This window comes from Nesoenas mayeri (assembly GCF_963082525.1).
Source record: "Nesoenas mayeri genome assembly, chromosome: 12".
Taxonomy (NCBI): Eukaryota; Metazoa; Chordata; class Aves; order Columbiformes; family Columbidae; genus Nesoenas; species Nesoenas mayeri.
Window position 1 is genome coordinate 14,567,754 of NC_137547.1, and position 23,840 is coordinate 14,591,593.

The window sequence follows — 23,840 nt, forward strand, 5'->3', positions numbered from 1 at the left end:
GGAGGGTGGGAAACTGGAAAGTTTTTTGTTTATTCATGACAGAGAACACTGTACAAATATTACAGGCAATTTTCTCTTTTTGCAAAAAAAGTATAAAAATAATCTTTATATATGAATCAAAAGTTCATTTGCGACTGTAAATTTTTCTCTAGGTATCCTTTTCCGAAGGTTAACTAACTGGTGGCAAACACAAATACTTGGAAGGAGGGCAAAGGCCAGGCAGTACACAAAGAGCTCGAGCTACACCAAAGCCAGGGAGCCCACCTAACGCACGCAGGACTGAGGGCTTTGGGTCAGCTTCCATGCGAAGGGAGGACATTTCAGGACCGGCTGCGTGCGGGCTGGCAGTTCACCCCGGCAGGGTCCCGTGCCACGGCTGCCTCGCCAGCACCAGAAACAGACAATGTCCTGTTGTTCCTCCTGAATTCTTCATGCTTTTCCCACAGAGGACGCTGGTGCTTTAGGGCCGCAGACAGGAATGGCTCTTCTGGAAGAGTCCCACACAGAGCAGGACAGCCCAAGGAGCCACCTCGGGGACGTAGGTCTCAAGCACATACTCTTCACCTCTGCAAGGTTCCAAGAACCGGTGACTTTACATCCCTTAGTCCTGGTGCTCCAGCTGGTTGTGGGTTCACTGGCAGCGAGCGGCTAAAGTTGAGACGTTAAACACCAGCTGGCGACGCGGACGGCTGCAGCAGCCAGCCGCGCTCCTGGCCTGGCCCTCTCTTCGGCAGTTTGCGGAGCAGGGGAGGCAGGACGGCCGCTGTCACCACGTCAGCAGGAAGATGTGCAAAACTGAAGACACACAAATACAGGATCTGACCAAAAACCCACGTTGGGGCTTGCAAAGTACAACACAAATCCATCAGGGCATTTTACTCCAGAGTCGAAGACTGCTAACACTTGATCATCATAAACCCAACAGCAGACCTTCCATTACAAAGCAGCGAAGAAAATCTTGCGGACGAATGATGCAGAGAAAGCATCACACTAGGTAGCGACCTGCCCACAGGATCAGGAACTGGGAGTGTGGGTATGGACACCAGAGGAGCAAATTCAAATATACAGAAAGCCTGATCCTGAGCAGACCCTAAGAGAGAAAAAGGCAGGGAAGGGGGAGAAAGCACTATTTTGACAACACCTATGTAACTTGTCACAGAAAGTACTACTGAATTGTTACTGCTTGGTTGCCTTTTAGAGAGCTGAAGGTTCAAGTGCAATGGCTGGAGAAGACAGCTATTCACAAATATGAGCAGGCTCTGATGTACCTGGAGTACCTTACAGGCACCAGCTGGAGCAGTCTTTTCAAACATTTCCTCACTCAGGAAAATAAAACAACAAAAAAACCCAAAAAAACATACTGGCACCTATTCTTTAGCCCTGTAGAAATAGCACAGCTGCTGTACAAGGAGCTGGAGCACCTGGGCTCATGTATCAGCAGACTGGTGAATGCCAAGCCAGCATCGCTGCTGGTGCACACACAGGTGAACACTCAGCTCCTGGGTCCTACTAGGGATGCTCAGCTCCTGAGTCCCACTAGGAGGCACAGCTGGCTAGAAAAAGTGCTTTTTCTTGTAAAACATACTAACTTGGTCTGGAGTCACTGGCAGAAATGGACACTTTGGTGCCATTTTTCTTTTCTCCTCTCCTCGTTGTCTTTCAGAAATATAAACACACCAATCTGAACTGCTCACATTGAGAAAATCTAGCTAACTATCGCCGGGCTTGTGAACTGACCACAATATTAGGGCTCCTTGTAGCAGCTGGTACCTAGGAGGTGCAAAGTGCCTCTAGGAGTGCAGGAAAAAACAAGGCATGCAGATTTGAAGAAGCTCAGAGAGGCACGTGGGCAAACTCTACGGGTGAACTGGGAACACTCAAAACACAAGACCCCTTGAATTGAGGCCCTGGATCCAGTGGAGAGAGAGATGCAGCAGAGCGAGTTGCACGTGCAACAGAAGAAGAAGCTACGGGGAGGCTCCCAGCCTGTATTGTCCACATCTCTTGGTTCTGAGTCCATATGAGAGCATCTCTGAATTGCTCACTCATTGAGCTCTAGCACAAAAGGGATCCAAAAATAGACACTTTCCAAAGAGTTACAAAACGGTCTGTGTTCACGAGGCTCACAGCTGCACTGAGAAGTCAGAGGTTGAGGATAGGCACGTCAAAGAGGTCACAGACGCCTTCGCTCTCATCCAGGTTATAAATGTAGTCGTGATCTCCAGGTGGAGGGGAGAGGCGGAGCAAGGGAGCAAACACTGGGGAAAGAAAAGCCCATAGTTGGTTACAAAACTCGGCACTCCCACCCCAGCCAGGTGCTGCCAGTGGGCATGGAGCTGCGGAGCCACACAGAGGCCATCCCACAGTCACAGCCCTGAAGGTTGTTCAAATCAGCCTTGTGGTAGGGAAGAAAGGCTCTCCTGGTCCCCACACCTCACAGGGACTGGCAGGACAGTGACAACAGTCTGTGTCCAGAGCACAGAAAGGATGAGGGCAAGTCTGCAGTCACAAGACTGTCAAGTGGGTAATGTCACACAATACTGTTTTCCTCCCCCAGAAAGGCCACACCATGAGAGGGAGACTCCAAGACTCACCTTCGGATGACATCAGCTCTTCCAGCAGCTCAGAGTTCATGCATTCTGGGGAAGAGACAAGCACGGTTAAGCAATGCACTCTGCCTTCCTGGCCTGTTCCTCTGCAGCGTCCCACCCTCCCCAGGGTGCTCCTCACCCTTGTTACCCGTTCTCTGGCCAAGGCACAGCATGTGCAGCTGCCAGTGGCCAAAGGAGGATGGGAAATCTGTGTTAGACATATCAAGCAGCATAAAAAAAATTGTGCAGGATGTTTCTGCCAGCTTAGCTCAACCACACACCAGTCTCCATCATCTCTGGCTGTGCCTTCCCCCTGCACTGGCATCTGAGCTGGTGCCCCAAGCTTCTCCATAGGAAACGCTTCAACATGCAGCTGAAACTGAGCTGGTAAGGCCTGATGTATTCAGAGTCCTCAATTACCCACCAGCTTTGCCAGAAGAGGAGAAAAAATTTAAAAACAAATGAGCAGTAGAACTAATGAACCTCCAGTTGTCTCCCTAATCAGTTCCCCTCAGCCCACTAATCCAGCCCCACTCCCTGGCAGATTCACTGCTTGCCCACTGCCAAACAGAACGAACATCTGAGCTCTGCCTGTCCTTCCTTCACGGCCCATTAACTCTGCTCTCCCTCTACTGCCCACACAAAACTCTAAAATCATTAATTCTCCCTGAAATGTCATTCCTTCCTCTAGTGTTGTCTCTTCTATAAGAAGTCAAGCATTTGAAAACAACCCTCTCACTTCACCAAGTTAAGGTCTAACTCAGTCTAACTGGGTTGATGAGACATGACCCACACTTGAAGTAAGATTTCACAAAATAAACTCAGATCAGCCCATTTTTAAGATGCTTATCCACAGCAGGCTGGTTCCTAAAGGACAGGAACCTACATGCCTAATTCAGTGCCATGAGATAAGGGATTTTCAACACCAAGCAACTAGCCAGGAATAATACTAGCTTCAATAAATAGCAGTTAAATGCAGAACCTGCATTCTTAGATCAGAGCTTGGAATATAGCAGAGTGTGTATATGTGTGTGTTGAAATTCAGTTTTTATACAGGATTTGAGTTTAAAACAAGCAGTTTTTAGGTGCTCATTTAGGAGAGGGAAAACCATGCAGAAAAAGTAATTCCAATACAAAACACTAAGAAAGAACTCCAGGCTCTTGCAGCTTAAGCTGTACAGCCTTAAAGCAGCTGCCAGCGCAACATTACTGCGCTCACACAGGGATGGAAGAGGCTGCAGGGAACACGCTGCAAGGCTCATTTCTCTGAGCTCTGCAGTGTTGCTTTTTTTACAGTCCTCAGCTTTGCCTAAGTAACTGTAGGCTCTATTTTGCAGAACGCAGCTTTTGTGTGAATTCAGTAGTGGATCGCGGTTAAAATCTGACTTTGCCACGTTACGTTGTCCTTCACTCCTGGATCTCTATCTTCATCCTCCAAACTGGCAACATAAAACAAGATACATTGCCGCAGACAGCAAACATCTCCTTTACAACAGTGTCCACACAGTCACATAGTGCAGCTAGTTTGGGTTAAACTAGATCTTCTGCACAGGCTGGGGCCTTGCAGCAGTTTATGTTTCACATTGCAAATTCAAATTCACTCTTCAGAGGTACTTGGTCATTACAGCAGCGGGTGCTGAGCAAGGAGGAAGGAAGGGTGTTCTCCAGGGCTCCCAGCACAGATTGGACGGTTGCACACGTGCACTGGGGACTGTGGGGTTTAACACAGGCAGCACTTTCACAAAGCACCTGCTAGAGCACAGAACTGGGGACTGTTGTACATATCCTGTCACCACCACAAAAGTGCTTGTGTGTACTCAGCTCTGCCTCGCTGCAGTATTACACCAGCATTGAAGGGAAATAAATGTACAGATAAAAAAAACCCCCAGAGTTTCCAAGTTTAGGCTTATGTTAGACCCAAGTCTTTCACCTTCACAAACAGACAGAAACCAGCGATTTTAAGAGTGTCTAACTACAAATAGAGAGCCAGCAGCTCAACGACCACAAACACCTTACAAAACCAAATCCCCAAAATAATCCAAAAGGGAGCAAATAAAAGTGTCCCACTTCTGCATGTAGATGGGCACAGGACAAAGCCGTGGTCAGGGAGTGAACATACCTCTCGTTGGATCAAACATTTCTGACAGCTCTTTGGGAAGTTCCAGTACTGCAAATACAAACAACCACATGGTTTGCATCGTTACGTGAAGAGTCTGAAATGCTTTAATCACCTACTGTCCTACTGTACTCCTTATGCACCCAAATCATCATATGCCATCCAGAAATTCTGCTCCCACAGCCTGTGTGATGTATTTCTGCTGAAATGAGCAGTACTAAAATACTTAAACTTGGCTACTTTAAAATAGATCTGTGGGAGCCCCAGGACATGAACATGTTATCACAGACAGTGGCTCTGGAGGAATTATTGCCTGTGTGTAAGCCTCACATGGCATCAGCTGCTGTACCCCACCTTGATTTACCTCGGGTAGGGTGAGGACAGGCCCTTAGAGAGGCAGCACAGGCCCACGGGGATACAATAAGTTACACGCACACCAAAGGCCTAATTCCACAATCAAGACTATTCCAACATGAAGACCAACAGTTCATGCTTCTCTCAGACACACTAGCAGCCTAAGTGTGAAAAAGCACTTCATGAGCTACATTTGAGGAAGATTTCCTCTCCTAACCATAACCCTCCGGAGTGTTGCTGCAGTGAAGGTGGGCTGCAAAGCATCAAAGCAACACGTCTTACTTGGAGGATGCTTTTCTGTCCTTGGTCCAGCCTTTCATTTCTTGGCATAAAGCTCAAATGTTCCTTGTTTAAAGCCCATTTCACCTCACCAAGTACATCAGGATGCTCCCCAAATACACACTGAGAGACTGTTAAGACCACAAGATCACTAAAGATAGATGAATTATTTCTGAGTAAAGGAGGAAAACAGAGACTAGAGGTGTCCTAATAAAGGATAACTCCACAAAAGTTACAAAAGGTACTTTCAGTGATGGATAGAAATTCTACAGATTCATGCAGTCTCAGAATTGGACTTTGCACTACGGAAGGGACTGAGAGGGAATAATCCTACATATAACAGCAGAGATGTGTGTCATGTGAGTGTCCCTTGCAAATTTTCTAGTACTGACATCACAGAAAGCAGCAGGACACTAGACATGACACAGTCACCTTCTCTCCAGGTTCCCCAGCATCCTGGCAGGGAATTGCCTGCTCATCCCTCAGAGCCCGATTGAGAGCAGAGGCAGAACTGAGCTCAGCTCCTCCCTCAGAGGCCGGCAGCCTCTCCCTCGCTCCAAGCAGCAGAGTCTTGGAGCAGCAGAGGAAAGCAGAGTGCATACTCACTTCCTGTGGGATCTGGCTTGATGGGCTCGAAGGAGGTAGAGGGGCTGGGTAGGACGGAGCTGCTGTCCAGCGATGCAGAGGACTGGAGCGGTTGGGTATCTAACCCAGCTGACGCCGACGCGTTGCTGAGGGGATCAAAGTCACTGCTGCTCTTGGACTCTGCCGTGGAGACGCTGCATTCTGGAGAGGGTCATAGACACACACAAGAACATCATCTCCCACCAGCCCGAAAGCAAAGCAGCTGTGGCACAGACTGAACCATCACTGGCAGCACTGGCCGAGCACAGACAGCTTCATAGGAAGGCGGCTTCTTGCTTTCACCCAGTAAAAACTCCCTGGTCCTGCTGCAGCTCTGCTGGAGAGCAGTCTCAATGGTGCCAGGCTGCACATAAGGCAAGAGCACACTCTCACAGCAGTTAACACAAAGTAAGCTACACCAGGAGAAGCGTGGCCAGTGCGCTGTGGGAAGTTACTATCCTGCTTGGGGCTAAGGCTGTGCTTGGAATTCTGTGTCCAGCTTTGGCCATCCTCCAGTTCACAGAAGACATGGAAAAGATCCAGCTGAGGGCTACCAAGCTGGCCAGGGGTCTGTGGCACACGGCCTGCAGGAGGGGTGGAGGGAGGTGGGCTTGTTCAGCCAGGCCTAAGAGAAGCCTAAGGGCAAACTAACAGCAGCATGCAGCTACCTGAAAGGCAGTTACAAAAATTAAGAACTTCTCGGTGGTGCCCAATGATGTAACATGCACAAGATGAAGCTCAAGGGATCCAGACATCAGGAAAATGGAATTCACTGAGAGGATGCTGCAGCCCTGGAAGAGCTCACCAGGGAAGCTGGTGATCTTCACTGCTGGAGGCTTTCAAAGTTTGACTGGACAAAGCTACAATCAACCTAATCTAGTATTTTTTCAACTCTTTTTTCAAGCTGCAATGTGAACAGGAGACTTGGGAAGACTGTTTTACAAACTTCAGCTAATGGATGAATCTGCATGATTAGTGTCTCCCCCAGCGCTGCCCCCTCAGTCTCCAGAAGCTAACTGTATTATTTCCACAAGCATACTGAGTCCATCCCACTAACCAAGACAAAAGAAAACGCTCACTGCAGCAAGGGAGAGGTGCCCCCTTTGCCAGGAGCTGATGATGCTGCATGACCAGCCAGGCCAAGGAATGTGCTCCCCTTTCTTGGTCACCATCCTGTTTCTGCCTCCTGGAACCTCCCTCTCACCTGTGCTCGGGGCTTTCTGCGCGGGAGGGCTGTGGTCCTGCGTGCTGCTGGGTGTTGGCGTAGAGGGCTGGGTGCTGCTGGGAACTGATGCCTCCTGGAAGTGGGCGAGCGGTGGTATCTGCGGTTTTGAGGGTGCAACTGCCTGGCACTGAATGAGGTCTTCGGGGGGAGGGACAGGTAGTACGACAGGAGGAGAGCTCCAAGCATCTTTGTTTACTAAGAGAACATCAATGGGACCACTTGTGCTCTTCAGATGGATCTGATATTTCTTCTGACCATTTAGGCCCTGAGAAAAGTCAAAAGCAAAACACAACCAGACATGAAATGCCCCTTTCAAACAGAACAGGAATTTCGCAGAGGGAAGATGTGCTGTGACAGTTCCACACACAATTCCGTTGATGCCCAGGACCACCCTGCCCTGGGTGCTCCTGCAATTACTCACGTACTTCCAAACATCAGAGTTTCCTGGCAATTATTTAACATCTGGAGCCTTCCTAGGGTTTTGCTGGTTCCTCCAACTCCATCAAACCCCTGACTGCCAACTCCCAGCCTAGTCAATCCAGCAACAACCCCCAGCCCACACCCGCAAACACTCCTCCTCTCTGCCCACGCATTGATCACTCACCTCGGGGATGGGAACCTCCAGACGCGTACCTGATGGGGCTCGAATTGCAAGCAGGGTGTCTCCTGTGAAAACAGACTGGTCAGCACTCAGTGGGCACTGTTCTGGTGATAATTAAGCACTGACAAAGAGCCCCTCCTCAAAGCCCCCCATCTCTTGCGTCCCCTCGCCATTGATACCCTCCTGCACTGCTAAATATGTGGTGCAGCTGCCAATGCGCCAACCGCCCAGGGCACAAAGAACCTGCCAAGTCTGTCCCAAAGCAATCCTAAAGGTTTTGAGCAGAATCCTTAGCAGGACTAACCTTTCTTTGTCTCAGAAAGGCTGGCCTAAATTCACTCTTAGGAACATCTGAATTCTAAGGGGAGGATCCTTCATTCAGGTGTCACAAGCTTTTCGATGTGAACCATAAACAATAGAGGGCACAACTCAAAGAGTCTGTCAATGGAGAGATGGTGTCAAACTAGGCGCAGGAACCCTGTGCAGGAGTACCAGCACCCTAAACCAACGCTCCCCAACCTCTGCTGGCAAGAGCTGCCTGTTGTTAGTTGTCCTGGACCCTGCAGAGAGCCCAGCGCACGCAGGGCTGGGAGCCAGGCTGACAGCATCTTTCCTTTTCAAGTTTGGCAGTTCCTTAAGACCTGCGCCCCTAATAGTGCAACAGTCACGCGTCAGCAGCTTCCATTTCATATCTGGGTTTAGAGAAACGTGAAGAGAGAAACACCACTGCTGTGAACATTAGACATATTCAAACTGAGCAGTCAGCAGCTTTCACTTTGAATCTTTAAGCTTTGGTGTGGTTAGTATTCACACTTCATCAGTATTCTGCTTTAAGCTTCACACCATAATTAACACAGGAGATTCCCCAGAGTGATGAGACAGAGTGGACAGCAGAGAGGAACACCCTTTAATTACAGGCAGGCAAATAAAGGTCAGATCAGGAAAAGGTACAGGGATTAAAAATACCAAAGGATTTGTCAAAAAGATGGATTCTTTTAGCAAATCTGCACTTAAGAAAAATATTGTTAAAAGACATTAAAAATGCATAACAAAGCTCAAAGCTTTGGGACCAGTAAGCTCTAACAATATAGGTGCTGAATTTCTATCTCCCTTGATAGCTACATCCCAAATACTTTTACAAGCCAGTGTATGGTGTTCCCACTTCCTTTTTGATTCTGCAAGTGCAAAATGCATCACAGCAACAGATGGGAAAATTATGTTTCCCAGTCACTAAAGGTTAATATATTACCACTCTTTAAAATGAATCCAAATAATGAATCCATATTTGACAAGACTCCAAGAACGGAAATCTTCCAGCCCTAACTCACTTTGAGAAAGCAAGTTCAATAGCAGTCAATCAGAAAAACCAGGAGCTGAAATTCAGCTTCCACCACAGTTCCAAAACACAAGAGATCCAACAAAGAACATCTGCAAGCCTCAGATACTCAGGAGAGGGCAAAAAAGTCAGGTAAGGCATATTCATACAGGAAAATTGAAGAGACAACACAAAAACCATGGATCAAGCCTCTGTTCTAGAAGGAATTCAGATCTATCCTCAGTAATATCTAACCTCCACACGTTTTGGCAAGGTCTGACTTGAGACACAAACCAGTTTACAAAAAACAGGTGCAATAATATGCAAAATACCCAATCAACCAAGCAATAAGCTGTCTGCTGGTCTCCAGTAAACTCTTCCAGACTGTTAAAAGTTATCTGGCCCCAAGCACTGTCAAACTGAAAACCCAATCCCTGCCCCCAGAAAGTCCGAGCTTAAATCAGAAGAGACAGTAAAGCAGAGGGGGTGGTGATGCATAAGTTACCAGCAGGTCCTCAGGCAGTATAAAGTCTGGTGAACAAGGAAAGCACACAGAGGCAAAGATAAAAAACAGAAGAGCTGATGAAGAGAAGCGTGAGAAGATATGAGGAGAGAGTGAGAGAAGGGTGAGGTGAGGGACGCTCGGGGGAGGTCAGGACAAACACCCTCAGTCTCTGCTGCACGCACACAGATGCAGGTAGTACAAGGTCAGGAGAGGTGAGGCGTCCACCGAAGCAGAGAGGAGCTGTGAACGCACACCGACACAGCTGAGAAGAACACTTTATGTCCTGCCAGCTGCTGTACTACACACTGGCCACTAGGGATTATTTTTTTTCCAGTCCTACAGTTATCATTAAAATTGGCAATAGAGAAGAAACAGAGACATCTGTGGGTTTTCTTCAGTTTTGCCCCACAGAGACAGAACATGTGGCTTTTTATACAGACACCTCACAGCCTTAGGAAGGCAGTCCACAGGGAGTGAGGTCACAGCAAGCCGTGTACTCCCTTCTGCCCTGCCCTTCACTACCTCCCTCTGGCACTCACTACATCCCTCTTGTTGGTAGAAGGCAGGATGCAGCTACGGGATCGCTTTTTATATACTCTGCTTACACCCAGATTTCTACCATGCAATAAAACTTGCTTCCTATTATTAGAATGTTGCCTACCTAAGCCCTCAAAAGCTTCTAATGTAATGCACTCACACCCACGTAGTGACATCCAACAAATAGACTTCTTTAGGAGTAGCAGCTACATTCCTTTAAACATGTATTCTTGCCATTTTTTTTTATGAATCCAAACAACAAATCCATATTTGACAAGACTCCAAGCATGGAAATCTTCAAGCTCTAACTCACTTTTGAGAAAGCAAGTTCAATAGTCGTCAATGAGAAAAAACAGGAGCTGAAATTCAGCCTGCACCACAGTTTCAAAACACAAGCAAACCAACAAAGAACCTCTGCAAGCCTCAGGGGGTACACAAAGCCAGGATGGCATCAGAGCTCACACAACACTGAACTTGATGCTGTTGGGCAGCCCGTGGTGTGCTGCCTCCTCTGTCCTGGAGAGAGGAGAGTGGCTGGACAGCAGCGTCACATCTGTACAATGGAGCCCCATTTCCTCACCTGTGAAGCACTTGCAGATATCTTCATGTGTCACATATGCTAATGTTTCCAAGGTTAAGGAGAAAGGCTGCAGCTTCCTGCAAAGACAGAGAACTCAAAGGACACCTGGTGTTTCCTTCCCAAGCACAACAAATGTCATTCCCAGAAGGTTCTCCGTGACACGCTCTGGTCTGCAGGTGAGGTCTGCAAGCCACATACTCTTCAAAGCTGACACCCTGAGACAGGCCACAAGAGCATCTCTGCACTCAGGAAAGCAGGACCTGTGGCTTGGGGAGAAGCACTTTCCTCATCACTGTAAATATTATGGTGGTTTTTACTTCAAAAAGCCAGAGAAGCCAGGCATCGCTGAGAAAGCTGGTTCCCAGGCTGGACAGTTACTCAAATTTCAAAGGCAGGTGCTGCCTCTTACCCCTGTCAGTGCAGATCCTCCAGCAACGCCAGGTCGCCAACAACCACACTGTGCCCTGAGCAGGGCAGTGCCCACCCCACCCTCAGCTCTCTGTGCTCCAGCCCAGCAAGCAAACACAGAGACAGAGTCATCAGTTCACACCAAGGATATCGACTGTTCTGCACGTCTTCTGTCACATTTTTGATGCTCTGCTGAACCCACATCTTCTGCTGCTCCAGCTCCTGTTCCCGCTGCTCCAGGTCCTCTATATCTGCCTTCAGCTCAATAAGTTTGTGAGCTATTTCACGTGTGTTGCAGCCAGGACCCACACCTCTGAGAGAGGTAAGAAGGAGGGACACGCATCAGCCTCCGCAGGCACCCAGACCAGCCCCAGCCTCTCAGGGAGGTTGTCACCCCCCCTTACTGCCACCCCTGTCACACATCAAGGGCAGATCGCCCAGAAAGCCTCATCTGTACCTGCTCTAGATCCCCACCTTCCAGCACAGCAACATTTGGTACATCTTCCTACAACCCACAGACTGAGAGGGCTCTTTCCCATCTCCGCTGCCTTTAGAAACATCTTTTCTGGCCCAAGGCCCTGCAAACACTTAGTTTGTACCAAAATAAAAGCTCTGCTGTAAAACAGACATGCCGTACGTACTTGAGCTTTCCTCATTACTACCATCAGCATAGCCCAGCTGGGGGAAGTACAGGCATGCACAAAATGCCCAGGGATTTTGCTCTGAGCAGGGCATTTTAACCCCAGTGTCATTTAGACCAGGACTAAAAGGGACCTGTGAACAATTTAAATCTTCTCTGTCACTCACTTCCACTGGATACTGTTCTTGGATTTCTTCTCGATCAACCCGATGCCTTCCAGGACATTTGTGATATCGTAGATCCGTCGCTTCTGACGCACAGCCAAGGTATCCGCAGCCTGCAAAAAGGTTAAACGCTTAACTCCAAACTCTCAGTCATGTTTCGCTCTTTCCTGCCTGTCAGATTAATTCCTGGCCAAGCGCTCTGCTCGCCATCTCACACCTCTCTTCTCCCAGTGCCTCAAATTACAAAGGCATGTTCTCAATGTCATTACGACCATGAAAAGAAGCCACGGCCCCGACTTCATTCCTTTTCTTACCCAGCAACCTCCCAACTAGGCACAAACCAAATTTCAGCCATCTCACTTGCGGTGGGTCCAAAAATCACCAATCCTCAGCAGTCAAGCAGTGCTAGAAGACACTAGTTTGGCAGCCTAAAAACTGAGTGCTCCTTTGGGGCAAAAGAGATGGGAAGAGGAACACAGAGAGCCATCTGTGCAACTGACAGCAGTTTAGCGAAACTGACATTCTAAAGGTCTTTTCTAAATCTGATCTGATGCTGCTTGAGAGAGAATTGACATCTTTTCAAGGGGCAGATTCCTCCGTTTGAAAGACACCACGCCGGGAGGAGTAACCACAGCAATAAGGCGGAGCTCCTGAGCAGCCCCGGGACTTCCCTGCCTTGCTCACAACTGTTTCCACTGCCACATGGCAACCAAGCACCGGCACACTGGCAAAGCCGGGAGCACCAATGTCAGCGGCACTGCAGACACAGCAGCTCAGCACAGGAACAAGGTTCCCTCTCGCCTACCAGTAATGGGACTTAGTAGACCCTGCACCACACAACTGATCAAATGACGCTAACAAATAGGAATCCCACTTAACAGACATTTCAAGCAGGAAATTATTGGTATTCTGCCCAAATCCAAAGAGACAACAGTTTGGTACAGGGGAGGACAGAAGCTGACAGCCAGGAGATTCCTCCAGCCCTGCATCTTCAGGACTTTATGGCACTTGTCTGCTGCCTGCAAAGGGTCAGAGGTGTTTGTATAAACCACGGCAAAGGAACTTCACCTATAGGAAAAGCCTAGGTTCACATGCTTTATATACCCCTTTTACATGAAGATCTTCAAAACGCAGAAGTAAGGGCACCTCTCCACAGCCTCAGGGCTTCAGGGACAACCTTTGGCAGAGATGAACCTGCCCACACCTCCCATCCTGCTGCAGGCCAGAGGGCCAAGGCACGGCAGAGAGGCACAGTTCCTATAGGTATCTGTTTCTATAGGTCTCGGAGGCTTTACAGGGCAGGATCATGATGGTGCCGGTGATCACAGAATCACAGACTGCTTGGGGTTGGAAGGGACCTCTGGAGATCATCCAGTCCAACCCACCTGCTAAAGCGGGTTCACCAGAGCAGATCACACAGGAAGGTGTCCAGGTGGGTTTGAATGTCTCCAGAGGAGACTCCACACCCTCTCTGGGCAGCCTGTCCCAGGGCTCTGCCACCTCAATGTAAAGAAGTTTCCCCTCATTCCTCATACTCAGATGGAACCTCCTGTTTCAGTCTGTGCCCGCTGCCCCTCATCCTACTGTTGGGCACCACTGAAAAGAGATCAAGCAGCACCTGGGCGTGGGGCAGGAAGGCAGAAGACAAGGCGGCCAAACGGGGCTTGAAACACCTGGCGGGGTTCGCTGAGGCGGGGGAGCGGCCGGGACAGCTCGGCCGGGGGGGAACCGGGCGGGGGAACCGCCCGCAGGGGAGCGGCGGAGGGCGGCAAGGGAACCGGGGACCCTGCAGCTGCTGCGCCGGGCACCGCCGTGCCCCGATTCCCCACCACACCCGCTCCAGGCCCCGAAGCGCCGGTCTCCCCGCAGAACGGCGAAGCCGCCCCCCCCCCCTCGCAGGCCCTCCCCAGCCGCCGGCAGCCCCCGCACCAGCTTGAGGTCGAGCACGCCGTCCTTGGCCTCCTGCAGCAGCGACACGAACTTGGTGGTGAGCAGCCCCAGGCTCTTCTCGTGCCGGCTGGGCGCCCCCGAAGCCCCGCTCCCTCCCCCGGGGGGCTGCGGCCCGCACTCCGCCATCTGCCCGCCGCCGGCTCCGGCTCCGGCCCCGGCTCAACCCCGCCGCGCTTCCGCTTCCGGCCCGCGGGGCACGACGGGAGGGGCGGGCGGGGGGCGGTGGCGGAGCCAACGGACCCTCCTCCGGGTACCGGGCGCTGGAGCCCGTCAGGCCCGGCTGCCGGTCCGGGGAGCGCGGGTGAGCGTGGGCTGTGTGTATCTGCCCCGCGCCGTCCCGTGGTAGCGAAGCTGTTACAATAAACTGGCACCCCGTGCGTGGCCACCGGCGTCCCTCACACCGCCCGGGCGAGCGGGGCGGCTCGGTGCTGCCCGTTACATTCGTCCGCTCCAAAACACCCGGTGCGGGGGATGAACCCCCTGACCCGCCCCCGCGGGAGGCGGTTAGTGGCGGGGGGATGTCCCTACCCCGTGTCCAGCCCAGAAGGGTCCCTCCCGCTGCCCCTCGGGTCCGGCTGTCGCTGACACCGTGTCCCCGCCGCTCCGCCCCTGGCCGGGCTCCCGCTGCGGATGGGGACGGTGAGAGCGCCGGCCCCGGGCCGGTGTCCGCCAGGCAGGGGCACGCCGGAGACCGGGCTGGGAACGGGCCGGGGGCTGCAGCGGAGCCGAGCGTCCGTGGGATGCCGGGGAGGACACGCAGGGCGCGACTTCCCCTGCCCAGCCCCGCGGCAGCCGCGGCACCTTCCCCCGTGTCCCCCTCCGCCTCCCGGCCCTGACGTCCTGAGCGCGGCCGCGGGAACACAATGGGGCCCTGAGGAACGCGGCTGCTCCGGCCTGAGGAAGCGGCTGCGGCTTCCTCCGCGCTGCCCTGCCCGGCCCCGGCGCCATGGGCATGTCTGCGGAGGGCGAGCGCGCTGCGAGCCCCAGAGGTAACGGGGACGGTGCGGCCGCTCCCGGCGAGCCGGCGGTGCTGGGCAGGGGAGGGATGGTGCTGCTGGCTGCATGTTTTGGGGGCTGCGCACCCCCTGCTTTAGCTTTTCCCTGTGCTAGGGCCGGTGCTTTGTGCTCTTTGCGGGGGGTGCGAGCCCGGCTGTGCCTCCTGACCTGCTGTTCATCCCCAAAATCGCTGCCCCCCTCGAATCTCCCCGCCCCCCGAGGGCGCCCGTGCGGGCAGGGGCCCCAACAGAGCAGGAGCTTGGGACTGGTGAGCCCCAAGCTGGGAAATTGCTGTGGGGAAACAAGGAAACCCCTGGCGGGGTTGAACAGACACCGAGATGAGGTTCTCAGGGACATGGGTTAGTGCCAGGGTTGGGTTAACGTTTGGACTTGGTGATCTAGAGGGTCTTTACCAACCAGAATGATTCTATGAAACGGGTGCTGGGGATGGGGTCTGGCATGTGATAACTGCGCCGGTTTTCAGCCCCCTGCGCTGGCCAGAAGGCCAGTGGGACGGCTTCGCACGCTGTGCCAAGGGGGACACCCTGATTCCCCCCAGCTGCATGGGTGACTTTGGGAGAGCAGGAGCCTCCCAGCCTGACCTCAGCCTGGCTCTCCTTAACACGGGACCTGCCACCTCTCCATCCCTGCTGCTGACTCACTGCTGAAGCCTCAGCCCTGCTGAAGGTTCCCCAGGTGCCATGAGAGCCCCCTCAGACAACCCAGCGTTGTGTTTGGGATGGGAGCAACGGGGATGTGCGCTCAGCCCGGGGGACAGCCCGAGCTGCCAGGCTGGGTGACAGCTCCACCGGCAGCCGTCTCACTGCCACAGCCACTGTCACAACCCCAGTCTGTGGCAGTGGCATCTTGGGGGCTTCCCCATGGAAGGACTCACTTGCTGCCATGCTGTCCAGCTTCCCACATCTGACTGTGCTTGGACATCGCTGGCGACCAGCTTCCTGCCACTGGCCTCAGGGGCCCCTCCTGCCCCGCTTTGTTTCACTCCTTAACCCCCGGCTTCGTCCCCAGAGGAGGAGTGGCCAGAAGCGGAGAAGGCTGAGAAATTGGCAAGAGGAGCCGCTCTGAAATGGGCTTCAGGGGTATTCTATCGCCCCGAGAAACTGGAGGGGCTTGGGCAGTACCGGAACCGAGAGAGGCAGAGGAACAGCTCCATCCAGTCCCGACTGAAGGTGGGTGTTTGCCGCAGCCTCTGAAAGCGGGGCTCCCTGCCAGGGTCCCCTCTTCTGCCTCTAGTCCTCTTTGTGTCCACTTCTGGCAAAATCTTGTCCTTCAGCTGGTGCTTGGTGGGAGAAATGCAATTGTTTTGTGTGGAAAAGATCTGGTAAAAGATCTGCCCCCACCTGCAGGTCCCGCAGGAGAAACTCCATCTCTACACACACCCATAAGGGCTGTTGCCCTGTGTGCACCCCTCAGGGCAGCCCTTTTTACATCACCGAAGGAATGATTGATTAACCTCCAGACTCGATCAGCCTGAGCACCCCAACCTTCTTTTGATTATTTTGGAGATGGTTTCACCTACCCTGAATGCGGGTGAATTGTCCAGAAGGCAACTTCTTTTAAGTGATGTCACCTCAGTGATTTTGGAGGAGGATTCATATGGCCACTGAGGTGTTTTATGCCATTAATCTGTCTTGTGGGGCACATGGGGACCCTCTGGCCTGCAATGTTATTGCCGAAAAAAACTTTTAAAATGGAAAGGAGACATCTGTTTCCTGCTCACCCTGCTGCCTTAGTCACCCCAAAGGGATGCTCCCACCTCCTGCACAGCAGCCGTTGCCCCCCACCCCATAAATAGCCACCGTGACTCAGTTTACCCCAAGGGGGATGCAGTGAGCCATGCCCGCTGCTGGAGCGGCTTTCTTGAAGCTGGGTGTGCTTGGGTCTGGTGGGATGGAGTCATGGTGGAAGATATGGGAGATATGCTGGTGTGATGGCAGATGTGACCTTGTGGGGCTGGGCAAGTGCATGCAACAGAGACCTGGCAAGACTGGGACAAACGGTGCGTGAGTCCTCCAGCCTTTGAGAGCTTCCACACTGCCCCTCTGTCCTCTTCTGCTCCCCAGTCAACTGTCCAGTCCTACCTGGAGGGGGTAAGTGCGGGGCTGGAGCAGCTGCGGTCGGCAGCCCGGGAGGTGCAGAACGTGTCCCAGGACCTGGGGGCTGCGCGCTGGGCCCTGCTCGACAGCACAGGCCACTTCCAGGGCCTCCAGCAGATGCGGGCACTGATGGCAGAGCACGTGCAGCTGGCCTCGGTGGTCCAGGTGCTGCCCCAGCTCTTCTCAGGTAAGGCACTGGCCTAGTCCTCGTGGATTTGGGTCGAAAGGCACTGGGGAGAACTCCAGTCCACCCCCGGGCTCCATGCAGGGCTGGTGGCAAAGCTCAAGCAGTTTGCTCTGGCTTTGCTGGTTGGGTTTGGAAAGTCTCCGTGGATGGAAATGCCACCACCCCCCAGGGCCAAATCCAGCATGGTGTCCCCAGATCTCAGGCCTTTTCCCTCACTCTGACCCCTGTGCTGAGCCCCTTTGCTCCCCACACTCAATCCTGGCATCTCTCCTCCCTCTCCCGCAGTCCACGAGGTTTTTTCCCACACCCTGCAGCTCCTCTGTGAGCAGAACCTCCTGGAGGCCCACGCAGAGCTCATGATGATGGAGCACCTCCGGGACAACATCCTCTCCCAGCTGCACCTCCGTGGGCTCTCCAGCGCCCAGGCGACTGTGCTGTCCTACTTCAGTGGCCTCCAGGAGCTCAATGAGAGCCTGGCCAAGCAGCTGTGGGACATTGTGGGCAGCAGCCTGCAGCTGGTACGCGATGACCCAGTTCTCTTTGTCACCGCTGTAAGGATCATCGAGCGGGAGGAGAAAATAGATGATTCTCTGCTCCTGGAGGCCACCTTCCTGCCCCCTGGCCGCCCAAAGGGCTGGAGGCAGAAGTTTTACCATGTTCTTCAGGAGACCATCACGGGAGCCCACTTTCGTGCCACCCCCATGGACGCTGAGGGGTCAGGGCTGGCCAGGCACCTGGCAGCACTGCAGAAGGACATCGTGTCCAATCTGCTTGTGGTGAAGGACCTGATGGTCCAGTGTGTCCCAGCTCACTACAACATCCTCAGCATCTGCACCACCACGTACCACCAGGCTCTCACCAGCCACCTCCAGGACATCCTCCGAGAGGACCTGGACAAACAGGCACTTTTCCTCCTCCTTGAGTGGGCACTTCGTGTGTACCCCAGGTCAGCACCAGCCCCAGCACCCACTGGGTTGTCCACCAGCACACGTGGGGGTTGGGAAGGCAGTTCTGGCTGCCTGGGAGTGACCACTGGGAGGGCAGAGAGAGAGGTAGGAACTGTTGGAAAACACAGGTCTTCCAAGCCTGTCCCACCTCTGCCTTCCAGCCCAGACATGATGGGTCACCCTGACCTTCTCCCAGAAGTGGACGTTTCTGCTCTGGGTCCCTTGATGTCCCCTGAGCTTGTGGATCAGACAGAGAGGAAATACGTGGTGAAAGTCAAGGTGGGTGAGTGGGACAGCACATGTGCAATGGGTACGGGGACCCAACCACCACCACTGCGTTGGCAACGGCTCTGACAGCAGCAGGAGACCATGAGCCTGTGGGACAAGGCCTGGGACTCACTGCTGTGCCGTGTGTTGGGTCTCCAGGGAGCTGGTACCTGATTTCTGGGGCTGAGCATGGTAGGTGTCCATCCCACAGGCTAGCGTGCTTGAGTGGATGCAGAGGACCCTGGAGGTGGAGTTCAAGGAGTGGTTCAGGGAAGAGGAACCTGAGACAGACCATCAGGGCTTCTTCCAGTCAGCTCTGCCTGTCATTGTCATGCAGGTGGGTCCCCAGCACCATGTGGCATGGCCATGCTGAGAGCCCCCCAAAAAGGAGGTCTTGACCTGCAGCCTCTCGCCAACTTACCTCTGCTCTCCTCTCCCTCTGCAGATGCTGAATGAGAATATCCAGGTAGCCTCCTTGATCACCGACTCTTTGCAGCAGAAGGTCTACAACATGGCCTTGGAGGAGCTGGAGGTGTTTCTGGGCCGGTCAGTGGAGGCCCTCGCACCCCTGCCCATCTTCCCAGAGCCTGGGTCCCCTTGTCCGAGCACCATAGGCTGATGGTGGAGATCTGCCATGGGCAACCCTGCACTCACCCAGGTCCCAGAAGGCTCAGCAGGGGCTACCCATGGGGCTACTGTCTCAGCCCTTGGGGCCATCAGCTCCCTGGGCTTGCTGTCCCAAATGCTTCTGGACCCTGCCCTCCTGAGGGGTCCAGAATGGGTCCCACTGTCCCACCCTCCCCAACAGCTTGTCACTCTCCAGCTGGCAGCAGGACCTGGAAGGAGCCGAGTGAGCCGTGAGGGTTGTGGGAGATTCATGTGCCCCCAATTGCATCTCAGCTCCAGGTCCTTGTGGTAAGATGTCCAGGGCTCTGCCCACCCATCACTGTTGACTCGCTGTGTTGCAGCCTGCGGGAAGCCCTTGTGCAGTGTGGGAAGGAGCACCAGAAGGACCGTACCACCCCCAAGTACTATGTCTCCTACCTGCTGGCCATGCTCAACAACAACCTGGCGCTCAGGTAACATCCACCAGCACCTCATAGCTCTTGTAACAACCCCACCACCCACAAGGAAGCCACATCTTCCCCATCCCCCTGTGGGACCAACGTCCCCACTAAACTTCCCAGGCTACTGGTCCCCTCCCTTGCCTCTCTCTCCCAGCTCCTCTGTCTCCTCCCTGCACTCTGACACTGCCTGCAGAGAAGTCCCCGCATCCCTTCAGGCTGCTCTAGACAGGACACAGAAGAAAACCTGCCAGCTGCTGCTGGAGGAGCTGCTCCTGGACCTGCAGGTAAGTTTGTCCCCAGCCCCTGCAGCTGGCAGGGCTGCAGCAAAGTCAGCCTCTGCAAGACCAGCCCCCTGCTACACGCCCAGGTATGGGCTTATTCCTGCCCAGGATCCCCGCGACGTACCCCATGGCCTCTTATCATCCTGCAGACATCTCTGCCAGCTTGGCTCCCAGACCTCGATAAACCGCCTGCAGCTCACCCCATGTCTGTCACCAGCCAGCACCACCCTGTATCACTGGGGCAGATGGTTTGGGCCCCCAAATCACTAACAGACAGGGACCGGGAGCCACAGCCCCCCAGGGCTGCCTCATGCTCCTTTTTATGGTTATTTCATGGCAGAAAACCAACAGGAGAGAGGCAACATCCGTGCAGAGGATACAAGCCCACGTATGACTGCCCGAGTTGTTTCCTGCCGGTGTAGTCAAATTTAGCTTTCCTGGAGTCTGGACCAAAAATCTAGAATAATTAACAGCATTGCTATTTAGGGCTTGAATGCCACGAAAACAAAGGAGCAGCTAAAAAAGGGTGAAACACTCACAAGCAGCGTGGAGGCCACTGTAGCCCCAGCAGAGAGGGAATGTCTGCCTGCAGGCAGGAAGGCGGGCAAGGACAGCAGGGCAGGAGGAGGTCAAAGCCCTCACTCAAAAACATGTTATGTCTACACAAGGGAAGTGGAGAGGAATGGCAATTAAAAAGCAAATCACAGCAGGACAGGCAGAAAGTGAGTGTGTAGAGAGTAACTTGCTGCCCAGACCTCAGGTGCTGCCCACGATGGGGCATCATGACCCAGAAAAAGCCCCAAAATGTGAATTTCAGAGTGTCAAGGAGGAGCAGCTGCAGTGTATTTCCATAATTTCCTAATCTGGACCACTCTTGTATTTTTATGCTGACTTTCGGCTGGCAGCAGGGCCTTGGGGGTTTTGCACGGCAAAGCGGACGTGGTGCCAGGCAGCAGGTGGGCAGCGCTGGGGGTGTCGTCCTGCCCCACAGCTGCTGCGAGAGCGATGCGATGTGGGGTGCCCTACGCTGCTCCTCTGCTTCTTCCAGCCCCTCTGCCTGCAGCTGCCTTCCCGCAAGTGGCTCTCCGGGTCCCAGCTCGTCAGCAGCATGTGCGAAGTGATTGACAAGTACGCAAAGGACTTCTCCCGCGTCAGGAAACCTGTCTTCATGGTAGGGGAGCTGTGAGGCGTCCTTCAAATAGCTGCTTGACTGTTAGGAGAGGAGGTTGGGCGGTTGGGTGTCAAGCTGGGGTGCAGTCGCTGCAGTCGCTGCTGGGTTTGCTGGAGAGCACATACACTCTGGAGCAGCCCTGAGGACACCGTCATGCAGAGATGTTCAGGGTTTCCCTCCAACTTCAGCTACCTTCTCTGCCCCTCTGGCCAAGGGGCTCCCCAGCAGGTTGTCCACACACCGCGGTGTTGCATCCAGCCCCTTTCCCCTCTGTCTTTCCATGGCCAACTGGGGTCCGACACCCAGGTGATGCCCGGCACTAACAGCTCTCCCCTGCCCAGCTCCTGCTGACGGAGAGCGAGCTCCTGGTGACGAGCCAGTACCTGCGGGCGCTCATGCAGAAGAAGATGGTGTGCAAGAGCAACGAGGAGCGGCGCCAGCTCTGCGACCGCCTGCTGCAGGACGCCACGCAGCTCCGGGAGCTCTTCTGTGGGCTGGTGAGAGGTGCCGGTGTGTGATGGGGAGCCGGGCTGGGCTGTGGGTGGGGAGCATCACAGGGCGAGGTCTGTGCAAGGAGCTGAGAGCTCCCCTCTGCCATCCCCCTGCTCCCCTCCAGCCCGCAGCAGATGGGGTGGGTCCATCAGCCCATGAACAAGATGGAGCTGTTACACTTGGGTAGCTGTGAGGCCAAGATGGGAGGAATTGGCTTAGGGAGGAACTATGTTTATGAATATCTGAAGGGTGGGTGTCAAGAGGCTGAGACCAGACTCTTTTCAGTGGTGCCCAGCGATAGGATGAGGGACAACAGGCACACACTGCAGCACAGGAAGTTCCATCTAAACATGAGGAGAAACTTCTTTACTCTGAGGGTGCCAGAGCCCTGGGACAGGCTGCCCAGAGAGGTTGTGGAGTCTTCTCTGGAGACATTCAAACCCACCTGGACACATTCCTGTGCGGATCTGCTCTGGTGAACCTGCTTTAGCAGGTGGGTTGGACTGGATGGTCTCCAGAGGTCCCTTCCAACCCAGCCATTCTGTAATTCTGTGGCTCGGGGGCCATCCACCCTGCCCAGCGCAGATCAGTGAGGCTGCAGCGCCTTGGCTCACCTTGAGGTGAGCTGGCCCTGAACAATGGGACACACTGAATGGGAAGACACCAGCTGCAAGGAGCCAGGTCCCCACATGGGCGCTGAGGACCAGGCTGTGTCTCCGCAGCCACCGCCGTGGCCTTGTCCTGGTCTCACATGTGGCCACTCTCCCTCCCAGGGTCTGGACCGGAGCCAGCAGAGCCTGGAGGCCATCTTTGCCCTGCGGGAGCTGATCTGCCTCAAGGATCCAGCACTACTCAGCCTGGAGGTTCTGGGCTTCGCCACCAAGTACCCCGATGTCAGGTAAGAAGCCCAGCTCTGCCCTCCTATGAGGTGTAGGTATGTATGTAGGTATGTATGTAGGTGTGAGTCCACCCAGGGCTGCCAGGTTTGGGCTGGACCCTTTGAGGTTATGCTGCAGAGTAGGCAGAAACCTGGGTTTTTCCTTCTCTCCCCTGAGGTTTCATTTTCCCATGCTCCAGATTTAAGGGGTTCTTGCAAAGTCCCAAGGGCAAAGATATAAAGGAAAGAGTGGTTGTGCTGTGGCATTCACCCATCTTTGGTGGCCAAAAAAAGCATGAGAAATCACACCAAATTGGAAATAACAGTGTCAGCTGAAAGCCATGAAACGTCAAAAACAAATTCACAGGGTTTGTGGGGTTATTTTCAAGCAAATTTTAAAGTTGGCTGGTGCAAAATACCAGCTCTTCCCTGGCCTCAGCTCAGCTTCTCTGGATCATGGGAGGTTTCTGGGACATGAGCCCTGTGGATGGTGCCATGGGCCAGCAGCACCCGGACTCACCTCTTGCTCTCTGCCCAGCGATGAGCACATCTCCACCTTGCTGGATCTGCGGGGTGATGTCTCCAAGGAGGTGCGGCACATTGTGCTGGAAATGATGGCACAGCACCCCCAGGTCCTGCCCGAGAGCTACCGGCCCATCTTCAGCACCATCCTCGTCCCCGCGCCGGAGCTGCCTTTCTGCATTCGCAAGGGCAAGTGTGCCTGATGCTGCGCCCCATAGCCTGCTCCCTGCTGTCCCCACGGATGTACGGACCATGCAGGACATCTCTGAAGAGAGTGGAAATGACATGTGGCATCTGCTATGCGCAGCGCCTTGCCCTTTGTTGGGGATAGTCTGGACACGTGCCAGCCTGCTCTGGTCTTACCTCTCTGAACTGACTGTCCTCTGCAAGCACCAGTCGTGGGACACCTGTGTCAGGAGAAAATCGACCCATAGCGATTTTTCTGGCCTGCAGAGGCAGGAATTGAGGCTGCTCAGGCCTGGCCTGTTGTCTGCAGGAGAAAGAGGAGCCACAGAGCAAAGGACAGTGTTCTGCAGCTGGGGTGAGTCCACATCTCCATGGGGCTGCAGAGATATTTGGGTTTCCCTGAGTCTCCAAACAGCCCTCTGAACCAGTGTGTCCTGGCCATGGAGTCTGTTACCACCCCAGCTCCAGGGCAGACTGGAGCCTTGCTAGACCTGGGCATGCAGGAGGGTTTTAGCCATGGGAGGTCTTGCTCTGTTTTGGCTCAGCCCAGAGGTCTGGTGGTGCTGCTGCACCAGCCTGGGCCCCGCACAGACAGTGGAGAGCAGCGCAGCCAGCTCATCGTGGCTCACGGCCGTGGAGGAGGAGGGACAGGGCGGTCTCACTGCTCTGGCGGGTGCTGCCAACTCTGTTCCTGCTGGCGTGAAGGGACAGCTCTGAGTTCTGCTGACCTGCCCAACTGCTGGCCCCAGACAGGACTGGAGTCCAAGACGTTCGAGCCCCTTGGAGAGCATGAACTGAGTTGCATCTGGTGTGCTGAGCATTCTCCTGCCCCAAGATTCCT

At 53.8% G+C, this 23,840-nt stretch overlaps 2 protein-coding genes across 2 annotated transcripts; one reads left to right on the top strand and one right to left on the bottom strand.

Moving 5' to 3' along the window:
- Positions 1-11: 11 nt before the first annotated feature.
- E2F4 (E2F transcription factor 4) lies at positions 12-14,041 on the bottom strand. The gene is made up of 10 exons (XM_080352202.1): positions 13,869-14,041; positions 11,943-12,052; positions 11,285-11,448; positions 10,728-10,769; positions 7,794-7,855; positions 7,169-7,454; positions 5,947-6,126; positions 4,711-4,758; positions 2,595-2,639; positions 12-2,258 (listed from the first exon to the last, which is right to left on the bottom strand). Exons 1-10 carry the CDS (start codon positions 14,013-14,015, stop codon positions 2,143-2,145), a joined length of 1,200 nt encoding a protein of 399 aa, XP_080208328.1. The 5' UTR covers positions 14,016-14,041; the 3' UTR covers positions 12-2,142.
- Positions 14,042-14,640: 599 nt separating this feature from the next.
- Positions 14,641-23,403, top strand: EXOC3L1 (exocyst complex component 3 like 1). Its single transcript, XM_080352223.1, has 13 exons — positions 14,641-14,878; positions 15,915-16,075; positions 16,970-17,189; positions 17,475-18,135; positions 18,298-18,415; positions 18,615-18,740; positions 18,849-18,949; positions 19,372-19,482; positions 19,625-19,754; positions 20,800-20,922; positions 21,264-21,419; positions 22,188-22,312; positions 22,830-23,403. The coding sequence occupies exons 1-13, from the start codon at positions 14,836-14,838 to the stop codon at positions 23,014-23,016; spliced, it is 2,262 nt and encodes a 753-aa protein (XP_080208349.1). The 5' UTR covers positions 14,641-14,835; the 3' UTR covers positions 23,017-23,403.
- The last annotated feature ends 437 nt before the right edge of the window (positions 23,404-23,840 follow it).